Source organism: Anarrhichthys ocellatus, unplaced genomic scaffold (genome assembly GCF_004355925.1).
Source record: "Anarrhichthys ocellatus isolate YVR2014 unplaced genomic scaffold, GSC_Weel_1.0 scaffold24, whole genome shotgun sequence".
In the NCBI taxonomy this organism is placed as follows: Eukaryota; Metazoa; Chordata; class Actinopteri; order Perciformes; family Anarhichadidae; genus Anarrhichthys; species Anarrhichthys ocellatus.
Window position 1 is genome coordinate 4,478,579 of NW_022280054.1, and position 12,258 is coordinate 4,490,836.

The 12,258-nt window shown below is 42.3% G+C and overlaps 1 protein-coding gene across 3 annotated transcripts in view; it reads right to left on the reverse strand.

Annotated features, from left to right (window-relative positions):
- Positions 1–2,123: 2,123 nt before the first annotated feature.
- fchsd2 (FCH and double SH3 domains 2) overlaps positions 2,124–12,258 on the reverse strand; it is a 48,386-nt gene continuing 38,251 nt past the window's right edge. For 2 of the 3 annotated variants that reach the window (XM_031861254.1, XM_031861256.1), the window contains 8 exons: positions 12,066–12,128; positions 8,282–8,416; positions 7,874–7,957; positions 7,482–7,659; positions 6,267–6,487; positions 4,752–4,944; positions 4,528–4,616; positions 2,124–4,132 (listed from right to left, as the gene is read on the reverse strand). In XM_031861254.1, coding sequence (XP_031717114.1) covers positions 4,040–4,132; positions 4,528–4,616; positions 4,752–4,944; positions 6,267–6,487; positions 7,482–7,659; positions 7,874–7,957; positions 8,282–8,416; positions 12,066–12,128 — 1,056 coding nt within the window. In that variant the 3' untranslated portion in view covers positions 2,124–4,039. The remainder of the gene's footprint in view (positions 4,133–4,527; positions 4,617–4,751; positions 4,945–6,266; positions 6,488–7,481; positions 7,660–7,873; positions 7,958–8,281; positions 8,417–12,065; positions 12,129–12,258) is intronic. The other variant, XM_031861255.1, reaches the window with a different exon arrangement.

Sequence of the window (12,258 nt, forward strand, 5' to 3'; positions counted from 1 at the left end):
ACTTTTGCACCTGTTCTCATTATTGTCACCATTGCAACAGTCTGAAGAGAGAAGGCCAGTTGTTCCACCACATCGGTAACAGCAGCAGCTGTGTTACTGCTTCAAATCGAAGGATGAAAAATAAAAGAATTATTATAATACATAAAACCCCAAAACAGGCTCATAATAATATTTCAACACTGTAGCGACCAGAGGGAGTGCTAAATAGGGGAAATAATCATGTTCAAAGTGGCAACTGGCAACAGAAAGTAATACATGTTTATATTTGATAGAAAAACTGATTGAGCATCGATGGTGGGAAGCGCTATGGGACGCTATAAACTTCAGAACAAGTTTGTTGGAACACTAACTAATTCCAGTATGCTTCACTTTGTTAGGTGTGAATGCTACGCAAAATGTTGACTCGTGAAAAAAACTAATTAGGATCGTCTTCATTTCTTGCATCACTTTTCTCCATCAGACAGAATTCACCTAGCAAAGAGGAAAACCATCAGATTGTTTCTCTTCTTACAAGCTGTGCCCCAACTCCAGACTACATATTAACACTAAACAGCATGTACTCTATACCAGCCTTCATACCTCATACTGATTGAGAAGAAATGAAGATATAGTACAGTTACCAACAGTGAATATGCTATGATACTGCAGCTGTGGAGGAGGATTTATAATGTTCTTAAAGATAAAGAAACACAGATTGAATACTTTTGTTTCCCTTTAAAAGTTCTGTTGCTGCCTCCCAACAGGGTGCAATTAGATTGAATTGTTTCCAGCTGTGAGGAGTTCCGTCTTTTCTTATGTGTTGCATTTTGGACCAACATCGTCCATCAATGCCACAATTTAAAAAAAGCTACCATCGAGCTAATCTAAAATCCATATTATTGACATGTTGACTGTATTTTGAAATGTTTTCATTCAAATGAAACCCTGGTTAAAATAAATAAGAAGGAAGCAACTGAGACACATCTTCAGAGTCAAACACAGATCTGATCCTCTCGGCTTTAAACAGTCACACACGCAAACTGCTCAAGACCATAAAACCACATCCTCTCCAAGTCTTCATTCAAAACATCCCTTACTATGATCACGTCCATTCAGGAACACACCTTTTACACATTTCACTGTCCAAAAAGTATTTCTCCATCTCTTTGGAAGAGTGGAGAATAAAAAAAAAAAAACTAAAATGGTCAGTCACACTGAAATAAAGAGGATTCACAACAGATTCAGAATGAAAAGAATAACTCTGATTTCTGTATTAAACTGCAGTGATTCAGTCTCTTCTATCCATTCTGATGCTTTGTTAAAGTACTGCTACTTTTCAGGGAAGGTACAAATAAATAAAAGTGCTACGCTGCCCTTCAGACAAGGAGTTTTAAAGGCTTAAAGGGTATGGGTGGGGGGGGGGGTGTTTACTTTGAGTAAAAAAAACAATAGAATTGTACTTGGCTCCATTTGAATGTCATTTGCTAGTTCTATCCATTTAGCATGATGCATTTGTTTTATACATCTCGTGTTTTCTGTTCCTGCCACCATTAATCAAAAGGTAAACATAAGGATAGTATCAAACTGGAAACATTAACATTTCTTTTTTTAAGATTGTTTTCTCTTCTGTATTAAAAAACAAACCCAAAAAAACACCCACTCAGTGATGCGATGGAGTTGCTTGGCCAAACAGAGAACAAATAATACCTGTGAATGTAATGCGTGTCAACTAAACAATATAAATCAACGGTGAACTGATCAAAATGAACAAAAATGAACGTGAGAGGAGATATGGTCTGTAGGGATAAAAGCTATACAGTTCATTCTGTGACTAATAAAAACTCCTAACCCCAAATATGATGAGTGTCTATATCGTCTCAAATAAAATCTGTGTCGTCACCACAAAGCGAATACCAACAATGTCAGTGCCTTCGAAAGCACCGTCTGCCTCCTCATCAGTGAGACAAGCACACAGCGGGTCACAGAATGAGAAAAGATATAGTAACGTGTGCGTAATATAATGTAAGTGGATGTGTGTGTATATGATAGCCATCGATTCACACTGACTGCCAGTGGACAAAAACAGACATGAGAGAAAAGAGGGAGAGTATGAAAGGAACAGAGGGAGGAGAGGTGGAGAAAAGAGCAGAAAGGAGGATCCAGCCTCTATTTTCTCTCTTGTTCTTCCATCCCCTCCTTCCCTTCTCTTCTTTCATCTCTCCATCACACTGTATTTACAATGCCCTTTCAGTATAAGATGAGGATAAACATCCACTACATATCAGACATGGTATTCCAATCAGCTGAGTTAGTCTACATGAAACTCTGTGCGTAACATTCCTATGACAACAGTAATGTACTGTACTAATACACATTGAATACGTTTGACGATAAGGAGTTTATATATGGCGAGGGAAGGGCTGGCGAGGGGGGGGGGGGGGGACACTGCGTCCACACACCACCCAGTTTCTCTGTCCATTTACTTCACCCTCAACTTCAATCAAAAAACATGACACGTTTGGCAAGTTTTATACTTATTGACTGTCATCAAGCTTACTTTATATGGAGCCCCAACACTCAGACTGTAGTAAAAGATGTCATTTAAGTCCAAAACATACTTAAAAAAACTTTTGTGGTATCGGCACACTTACTTTTTTTTTTTTTTTTTATCTATTCCCTAATTTTCATCTTACATAGCACTATGTGGCTAACGTTGCTTTAGCAAGCTTACCTAGAAATTGGTGGTTAAATTTAGCAAAAACCTTTTTTGCTAGCTACCAAGCTGAAGCTGGCTTTTGGCATAAAAACTACACCAGCTACTGCTCCAAATGTTGATCAGCAATATACTGTACCGCAAAGGCTACTGCTGTACCATTAACATATAAAGTCTTGTAACTGTAGCTATAGCATTTTAGCCAGCAAGCTACTTGCTACGCTACTTGGAAGTTCAGACTATAGAGACACTCTCTCCATCTTCACAGCATTTTCACCTGTGAGTGTATTTCTCTCGTCTTTACTGACGACCACCGTGGAAATAAATCTTGGTCGTTATTGTGTCATCCTCAACATGTGTGGGAGTTCTATGCTTTTCTCAAAATGTCAAATGAACTAAATTTAAAAAGTTCCAAGCTCTCCAAGCTAGCTAGCTAGCTTTGTGAGTTTGCAGGCTAAAATGCAGTTTATAACAGTTTAAGGTAGACAGTTTAAGGTAGCTAGCTGAAAAGGCTAGTGCGCGGTGTGTTTAGTTCCCAGTGTTTGTCAGTTAAGCAAGCTAGCTACACAGCCCTCTTCTTTGATCAAAATATAAGCAATTTTCAAAAGGACAATTTGAGGAAAAACAAATGTTGCAGGGAGAAAATTAAATAAATAATTAAATATTAGCGTAAAACGTTGTTTTTCTTTCTACAATCCATTTACATTTTTAGCTAACAATTTTATTATGTATTAAATTGTTGACTTGTCCTCTGTACATGTAGTGTAGCTCTTTACTACATGTTGTCAGTTTCAGGGCTCCATAACTTTTCACACATTTCCTTATCATTGGTTAACAGTGGAATTTCTCATATGTAGCAAAATGGTCTTCCTGTACAGAGGGATAAACTGCTTTACTATAACTCGAAGTAGGCGTTAACAAGATAAAAGAAAACTTGCCAAACCCATCATTAACTTTCCCTCATGCTCCTCCCTCTCTTAACATTCTTCCTCCTCTTCAGTGTGCTCTGGTTTGCTGCCCGATGAGGTAAAGTTTTAAGGCAAGAATGGAAGGACGGGTTGAGGGCAGAGAGGGACGCGGGGGGCGGCTACTGCTGCACTTCATTAGGAAGCTAATACGGAGATTATTCAATTGGATACACTGCCTTCAACCCCTCTCTTTGCTCTCCTCCTCAACTTGAGGAGGAGAGAAGATGTGGCGAGGCCATGGTTCAGTTCTCTTCACATCACTTTGTTTAAAGCTGACTTAAGTTCAGAGCAGTTCAGTTTTCCAGTCTGTAGGATGCGTCAGTCTGTCATCTGTTTTGTTTTTTTTGTCTCTACAACTGCCTGCCAGCTTGTCTGTCTGTCACACCAGTGTGATCTCCACCTCCTCTGTTTTCTCGCTCTTCTCCTGCGATCGGCGGGGGTGCTGTTTGGGTGGAGGAGGAGCAGCTCGCACCTGCAGCAGAGAAAGAAAACATAATAACAAAGGTTTAAGAAAAAAGGCAAAGTGCGTGATTGGAGATGGCCTACTTTTCTTAATTTGATAAACAGCCCACTGTTCATTTCCTGCTGTGGGATACAAAAAGTAAGAAATATCCGTTTTCTACTTTTAGAGCCTTCTTAAAAAATAAACGCAGTCTGAATGGAAATCATAAAGATTCACAGGAAGTTTAATCAACACTGTGTCATATAGTGCTGCAACTAACCTGTTTGGTCTTTAAAATGTAAGAAAATGGAGACAAATACCAATTACAAAGGCCCAAGGTGGCATCTTCAAATTGCTTTGTCCGTCCAAAGATATTCAGTTTACTATCACATGAGACACACTTCTTGAATAAGTTTTATACTTACAGGTCGTAGTTTGCCCGGGCCTCCTTCAGGGGTGAATCGCAGTGGCTGAGGAAATCCTGGAGACACTGGACTCTTGCCAGAGCTTTGATCTACAGAGAGAAAGAGAGGGTTTCTATCTATACAGAAATCCTCACAGTAATAAGCTAGAACGACCTCTTCTTAATTAATTCAACTACACACAACCTTTTTCTGTGTGTGTGTGTGTGCGTGCGTGCGTGTCTTACTGTGGGTGGGTAGCGGTCCCTTGTGTGACGAGGCGGATGGTGGGGGCTTGTGCTCCCCGTTAAGTGCGGCGGAGGGCGAGCGTGGGAGAGGAGGCGGGGTGGAGGTCTCGGGGCTGGTGAAAGGGCTGATGGGAGGTTGTTCATACAGCGGGAGATGTGGCAGAGAACACGGCAACTTCAGAGACGGAGAAATCTAGAGAAGAGGCCAGAAATGGAGAAAATGTGCTGCTCACCTGTGACCCAACAATTAAGTCCCATGCTCTATCTCACAGTTAATGGTCCAGTCAGTACTATCGTTTTCATATCCTTTGTGATAACTGAAGTCAACTTTATTAAGTTACAGCTCACCAGTTTAGAATACAGCGGCAATAAATACATCCAAAACAACACCTTCTTTCTTGTGTGTGAATAAATTCTAATGGCAAATTAATTGGCTGAAACTGATTAGATTGTAATTAGACACAAGAGGAAGAAGCTGGTTGTATAAAAAAAGAAAAGTAACTTAGTTACAGGCCAAAATGTCCGTTGGACCTTGGCCTGATGGTGGTGCCATAATCATCTTATAATAACGTGTTCGTAAACAGTTCCCTATTTACACATCCAGCAGACACAAAGCTACATTAGCATGCATGTGTTTCTATCGTGTTTCTATAACCTGAGGAATGCGAAACCAATATTCATTCTCGTTTGCTCTGTTCTTGGTCTCCACCAACTCCTCAGGGAGATATCGGGTTCTTTAGCTGCTAAATGCTCCGCTATGTACAGTTAGCTAGTCGCTAGTCTGCTGTTTGGCGTCGAGCGGGTTGTGTACTATGGATGTTTAGAGCTTTTTCATTAAAAACAGCTACTGGCTGCACTTGAAAATAACACTCCAAAAGTGGTGAGAGTGAACCAAAACAGCTGTTAAACCAAAACAACAAATTTTAACGCTCAACAGAGCTGAGAGGAACTGCAGTCGGGTGATAATAATCTGTGGGTCTATTACTAGAAGCAACACCTTTCACATTATAGTCATACATAGTTAATACAAAAGTAATGATTAGGACGGCTTTGATGGAACTCTGGGGAATACCTTACAGAAATAAACAATTAGTTTTTTTACCAATCTTCCCAACAAACCACTTAAAAGCTGTTAAAAGTTGTTGCGGTGTTTGTTATGTCTACAGGCTTTTAGGAAGGGAGAGGCTGCATCCTTCCTGTTGCTGACCCTCTAAAAGGCAGCACTCTGTGCCACAGATAAGAGCTTTTTCTGTGATTGTAGAGCAGGCTTTTTAATCAGAGGACCGCAGAAACACAGCGGTTCTGATCCAGTGTTTGTCAACTCTGCCCTGCTGATAGATTTACTGGACAACAGCCAGGAAGCGAGGAGAGAGGGGGAGAAAAGTGTCCCACCACACTACACTTTAATCTTGGTATTTCTGCCCTGAGGAAACACTGATAACACAAAATTTTCCAGCTCCTCAAGAGTGACGCACTTCAGTGGGAGTATGTCTCTGTCCGCAAACATCAATATACCTGTATGTCACCAGGCCCTCCTCCACTGGTCTCCCCGTTCTCAGTGAGATCTTCTACCAGCACGGAGGGGAAGACGCCAACCCGTCCGTTGAGCTCGCCCTCCCAGAAGCCGTCGTCTGTCTGAGTGTCGCGGCTCAACAGGCGGATCACCGCTCCCTCGGAAAAGGAGAGTTCCTCGTCTGCCTGGCCCTCGTAATCATAAAGTGCACGGACAAATATCACTGCGAAGAGGAAGGAAGACAAAGAGAGAAAGAGAGAGAGAGAGCAATAAGATACACGGAAGGAATAATTATTCTTGGGTAAATGTAGTTCCATGTCTGCCTTGCCTTCATTATCATAAAGAGAATGGGACACCCTGCTGGAGAGAGGGCGATACGGAGAAGACAGAAAGAAATAATAATTAGGTGACAGAGTTTCCCCATGTGCAGCAGGCACACAGCAATAGAAAGAAGGTTGGAGAGGGAGAGAGAGAGAGAGAGAGAGAGAGAGAGAGAGAGAGAGAGAGAGAGAGAGAGTAGAAGACGGCTGCAGAGAAGGAAGGTTAGGATGGAAGGCTTTCACATTTATAACAGATCAACTATCTGTATGCTGACTGTCAAAAGCCGAAGTGTGGATGCAACCAATGGTCTTACATGTTTGTGATGAAGCTCAGCTCTTGCCCATTTTATCAAACTGCTCTGCAATTTCAACCACTCGTGTTTTGTTCTACAGCTGCCTCGCTCTCGTCTCTGTTCCAGTGATTGGAGGCAACAACAATGTCCTTATGTGCTGGTACATGTGGAAAAGCAATGGCCAAAAAAATGGATGAAAAGGAAATCAGGAGTGACAAAGCTTGTGGAACAGGAAGTAGTACCGTTTTTTAATTATCACTGTCTCTATATACAACTGTGGCTTTTGCCTTCTGTTGATTACTGCAACCACCGACATATTTTCACCTTATTCTACCCTGCAAGAGAGACAACCCACACTTGCTTACTCTAATAACACTCTGCTTTGCAAAATGAGTGTTGTTTACTGATGGATTCTGAGCAACTCCAGTGAAGCAGTAAAGAAAATAAATACCTTAATCAGTGGTGCATAATAACCTCATTACAGGAAGAAGGAAACTAATTTACACATGTACAACTGGAACTAGCTTGTTTACTGAAACTCCTGGCATGCAGTGCGTTTATTTCAAAGAATAATTTACCATCACTGGGTCCACAGCGAACTTACTGTTTATGTCTCCATTGATGCAGCCGGAGTGCAGCTCCGGCTCGGTGGAATTGGACGAGGTGTGAGATCGAGCATCCAGTGTAGCCAGAGACTGGAGCATGCTCAGCAGACTGTTGGAGGTCGGGAACTGCAGGTATTTCTCTGGGACATAACCCACATGACCCGACTTATTACGAGCCTGGAACACACACACACAAACAAATGACACAGTGACCGAAAGGCAACATGAAAACATGCATGCATCTAAAATACCACACAAGGCTAATAAAGAAAACAGAGCACACGCACAGGACGCAACACACAGATCTCACGAGGTAATGCTTCTGGCATTGTCACTGTAAACATAATGCACATCTGTGTGACCGCCACATCTGTGTGTGTGTTTTGTGCACCTTGACCCAGTCCTCCATGTCTCCATCTTCAATGACCTCCAGCATCTCCTGTTCATCAATAGTTAACTCATCCGGCTGAGAGGCCTGCGGGAGAGACATGCCAACAGTGTTAAAAGACAGAAAGACAAGACATTTACGGTACAGTAAAAACACTCCATACTAGACCGAGACCATAAATATTTAGTGTTAAAATACAAAAAAAAGTCCTGTAAACGCCACACTGACATTCACCTTTGCTTGTCTCAGTGCGTACATGACTGCAGGGGATTGTGTACGATACTGTTGTGGTTGAGCAGGTAGCTGCAGACATGTGATATGTGTAAGTGGATGCCCATGTAACCGCAGAGGGTAGCTGTGTGTGTGTGCGTGTGTGTGTGTGCGTGTGTGTGTGAGTGTGTCGGTGAATACCTTGTACGAGTACAGGACTTTGCAGGTTAGCGGGTAGTTTCGGAGGGTTCCTGAGGGACTGGAGCTGCTGTCGTCAAAAACCTCCATGTTTTCTTCACACTCCTCTCCCTCCTCACGCTCCAAATCCACTGTGCCCTAAAACACACAAACACAGCCAGATAAAGTCAAAGACCTCTGATAACTACAATGACGAAAGAAAAGCACCATTCACCTTCAAAGCTCCAGAGAAAGAAAGAAAAGACCCTTGTACTCCAGATCAAGTACACACAAAGCATTATAAAAAACAAAAAACTATTTTCACACAACCTTCTTGCTCCAACTCCTCATGTCTCGATGTCACGCCCGGCTAGGTGACTTGTTATGTTGCCTGTCCATCTATCTCTGTCTGTGTTGGCTGGTGTGTACAGCTCCACCACTACAGTTCAGCAGTAGCAATGTTTGTCCATTCAACACTTGTTACCTCCCCCCCCCCTCTCTTCCTGTGTGTTTGCTACAGATTAAACCGTGACACTAGCGCAGGAATAGTACGATGCTTACCTGTGCTTCCTGCCTGGGTTTCTCTGTCCCGCTCAGTGCGGGTGCTACAGCTTCCAGAGACAGGTGTGGAGGGACTAATGTTTCACATGACCCCTCCCTCTTTTGTTCCACGAGAATTTCACTGGCTTATATTAGGGTCATGTGATCTGGCTGGTAGAAGGATCCATCACACATAGCAAGCTGACCTGGCCATAACAGTAATGTGTGTGTATGTGTGTGTGTTTATCCATTCCAAAGTCACAGTGTTTAGTCATCAGATTTCTGTTGACACAGTAAACTCCACACCGATGCGGAAAACAAAACAGAAGCGCCTCCTGGATATAATCTATTCCCTAGGGAAACAATCACCTACAGGTGCGGCCCATACGGTGTTCCCTTATAAACATGAACACACCCATATCAAACTGCTACACGACATCACTCGTATCTACTTTAATGCATCGATTTAAAAGTACACTGCACAGCCGGTGGGCCAATTGCATTTCATCCCTGAAGTAAATTGACCAGCATGTGTTTCAGTAATAACCCAATAAAACATCACCAAAAACACATCTCAGTACAGCTGAGATGCAGACCAACGGACGATTTTATGGTTCCTGGAGGAAATAACTGCGAGAGTGAAATAGTAATGAAGGCATTGTCCGCCTGAGAGACTCGAGGGTTCATGGCTTTCAGTATTTCATAGTCATATTAATAAAGTTGAGTGGAATGAAGAAAGGGTCGAGGAAGTGCCTCCTCCCCGCTCTTTGTTTTTCTTTGCTCTCCTCTGCAGATTATTATTCACAATCTCTCCATCTTTCCTCTTCTCTCTCCGACCATCAGTCCCTTTCTCGACCTCTCCCTAATGAACAAGCTGCTGTTAAACAATCCCTCCTCCTGTTTCCTCTCCTCCATCTCTCGCTCTCTTCGTTTCCCTTGTTGCACCTTGTTATTATAATCCCTCTTTCTAAGCCACTGTCGAGTCTCTACAGGCTCCAGTACTCTCCAAATAAAAATCATAGACCGTTAAACTGCTGTCAAACGCCCGAATACGATTGTGCCTCCTGGACTGTTCTTTTAATGACACCTACGCCAGATGGAGGAGTTCTCCGCAAGTCTCGCCTCCAACTGATTCGTCTTATAAATAGGGCAAGGAAAAGTTGAAAGAAAACTTTAAAAAAAAACAAGGACACATGTATAAAATCCCCCAAATTCACATAACACAACATATCTACTTACAGATACCGTAATAAAGTATTTGGAAATGTCGAAACACAGTTCTTTGATTTGGTCCCCATTTTGTCCGTGCAAACACGCCGATGCTAATATTTTCTACAGTATTCTGTGGCCTCACAGTAGGCTCTTCTATATTCTCTGCAGTTTTTCACAATCCCCCCATCTCTCTCACCTCTGCATCCAATTTTACTTCAACATTATCACTCCCTCCTCACCTCTCCCCCTCACCTCCTCATAACACCACCACTTCTATTTCTCACCCGACTCTCCCTCCTTCACTAATTGTCTCTCCAACACTCCCTCTTTCACTGAACAACTCATTCTGACATCCCTTCTCTCCGTTTCTAGATTGCCCTCCTTCCCCAGACTTTCTCACACTCGGTATCTCTTTCTCTCTGGTTTTAGCTGTGAGCTGCAATATCATGTGAGCAGAATGTCAAATGCTTCCAATGATGCAGACAGACTAAGTTTAGGCCTGTTGACACACACACACAGTCACATGAGGGATTACACTCCTAGTCATGGAAGTACTCTCCTCCCCTCATGTATACTCAATGGAGGGACGGAAATGCACACACATATGGACAAACAGAAATGCACATAAATATCCAAACCTCACAAACCCAGTCTCACACACACGCACACACACACACGGGCATAGCATATGACTATATTATTGATTGTGCAATGGGCTACGCAAATTATGTTTTTTTTTTTTTTTTTAGAAACAAAGACATACAAAAAATGTGCTTTCTTGCGGCGAGTTAAATAAAAAGATTGACACCATTCTCATGTCTGTAACCTGACAATGAAGCTACCGCCAGCAACTGGTTAGCTTAGCATAGCATAAAGACTGGAAACAGCTAGGCTGGCTCTGTCCAAAGGTAACAAAATCCTCCTACCAGCTCCTCTACAGCTCACCTAATAATATGTTAGATATTGTTTGGTGAATGCATACAAAACATTAGTGAGCATAAGAGGTGCTGGAAGCTGATGTTCTTTTACCTTTGTACAGAGCTAGGCTAGCAGCTAGCTGTTTCTCCACCTCCAGTCTTTGTGCTAAGCTAAGCTACTGGCATGACATGACAGTGGTATTAATCTTTTATACTCTCACCAAGAAAGCAAAATGTCAAAACTATATTTTGATAGTGGAATGCTGTATAAGGTAGGAGTCCACCTCCTGCCCTCTGACATGCATAGAGTATCTACACACGCTCATAAACACGATGAGGAGATGAAGAAAAGGTCCCTGTAGGCTCCAGATACATCTAGGGGTCATGAAATAAAAACTGCCAGTTGCGTGAGGACATCAGTATTCCGATGGGGAAGTGGGGTGTTTTAAGAGGCTGTAACTGGCGTGACAGATGATTAGGCAGCAAGGCTGAGGTCAATTATCTTGCAATTTACATCATTCAGGAAGTGATTTGTCGGAAGAACTATTCTAGCTGGATGGTTTTCACTTTTAATGAAATCATAAAAACTAATGAAAAGTCTATGATTATTAATAAGTGCCTTGGGGGGTTTACAATTCAATTTTTTAATGTGCTGAATTGAGTGCAGCGCTTATTAAGCGCAAGAAGAAAATCTGTTGGGAACTATGGGAATAAAATATGAGCAATTAGTAGATTATATGACCGACACACAGTGACACAATTCAGTGGTCTGGTGTCGTCCATTTGATGTGGGTAGAAGGGGCCACCATGCATGATGCGACACAAATCAGCTACGACTTGTGTTGTGTGGTGAAACGGTTCTCTTCTACCTCTGCTTTATACATGTGAGATTTGCTCTTTCCAGCCAAGCCAAAAAACACTGCAACTTCGAAAATTGATAATGAAAAACATGTATGTACTGTACATGTATTTACAGCCCTACTGGTAGTGGCATTAGGGTTTATGTTCACAGTTTTGCTGTTAATTTCTACAGTGTTTTCAAAATCTCATTAATAAACTTTAGTTTTTTTTGTGAAAACAAGTTCTTCTGGCTTGGCGAGAAAGCAGCAACACACACACGGTGAGGGGAAGTGTCTCACCGACAGTGAGGGGTCGTGGGAAGTGTAGCTGGCCCAACGTTCATTCTCCAGCTCCTCCATCACCTACAGCATGCACAGAGAGAGCGGTGGTTTTATACACATATTGCACGCACGGACGCACGCACGCAGTGCACACACACACACACACACACACACACACACACACACACACACACACACACACACACACACA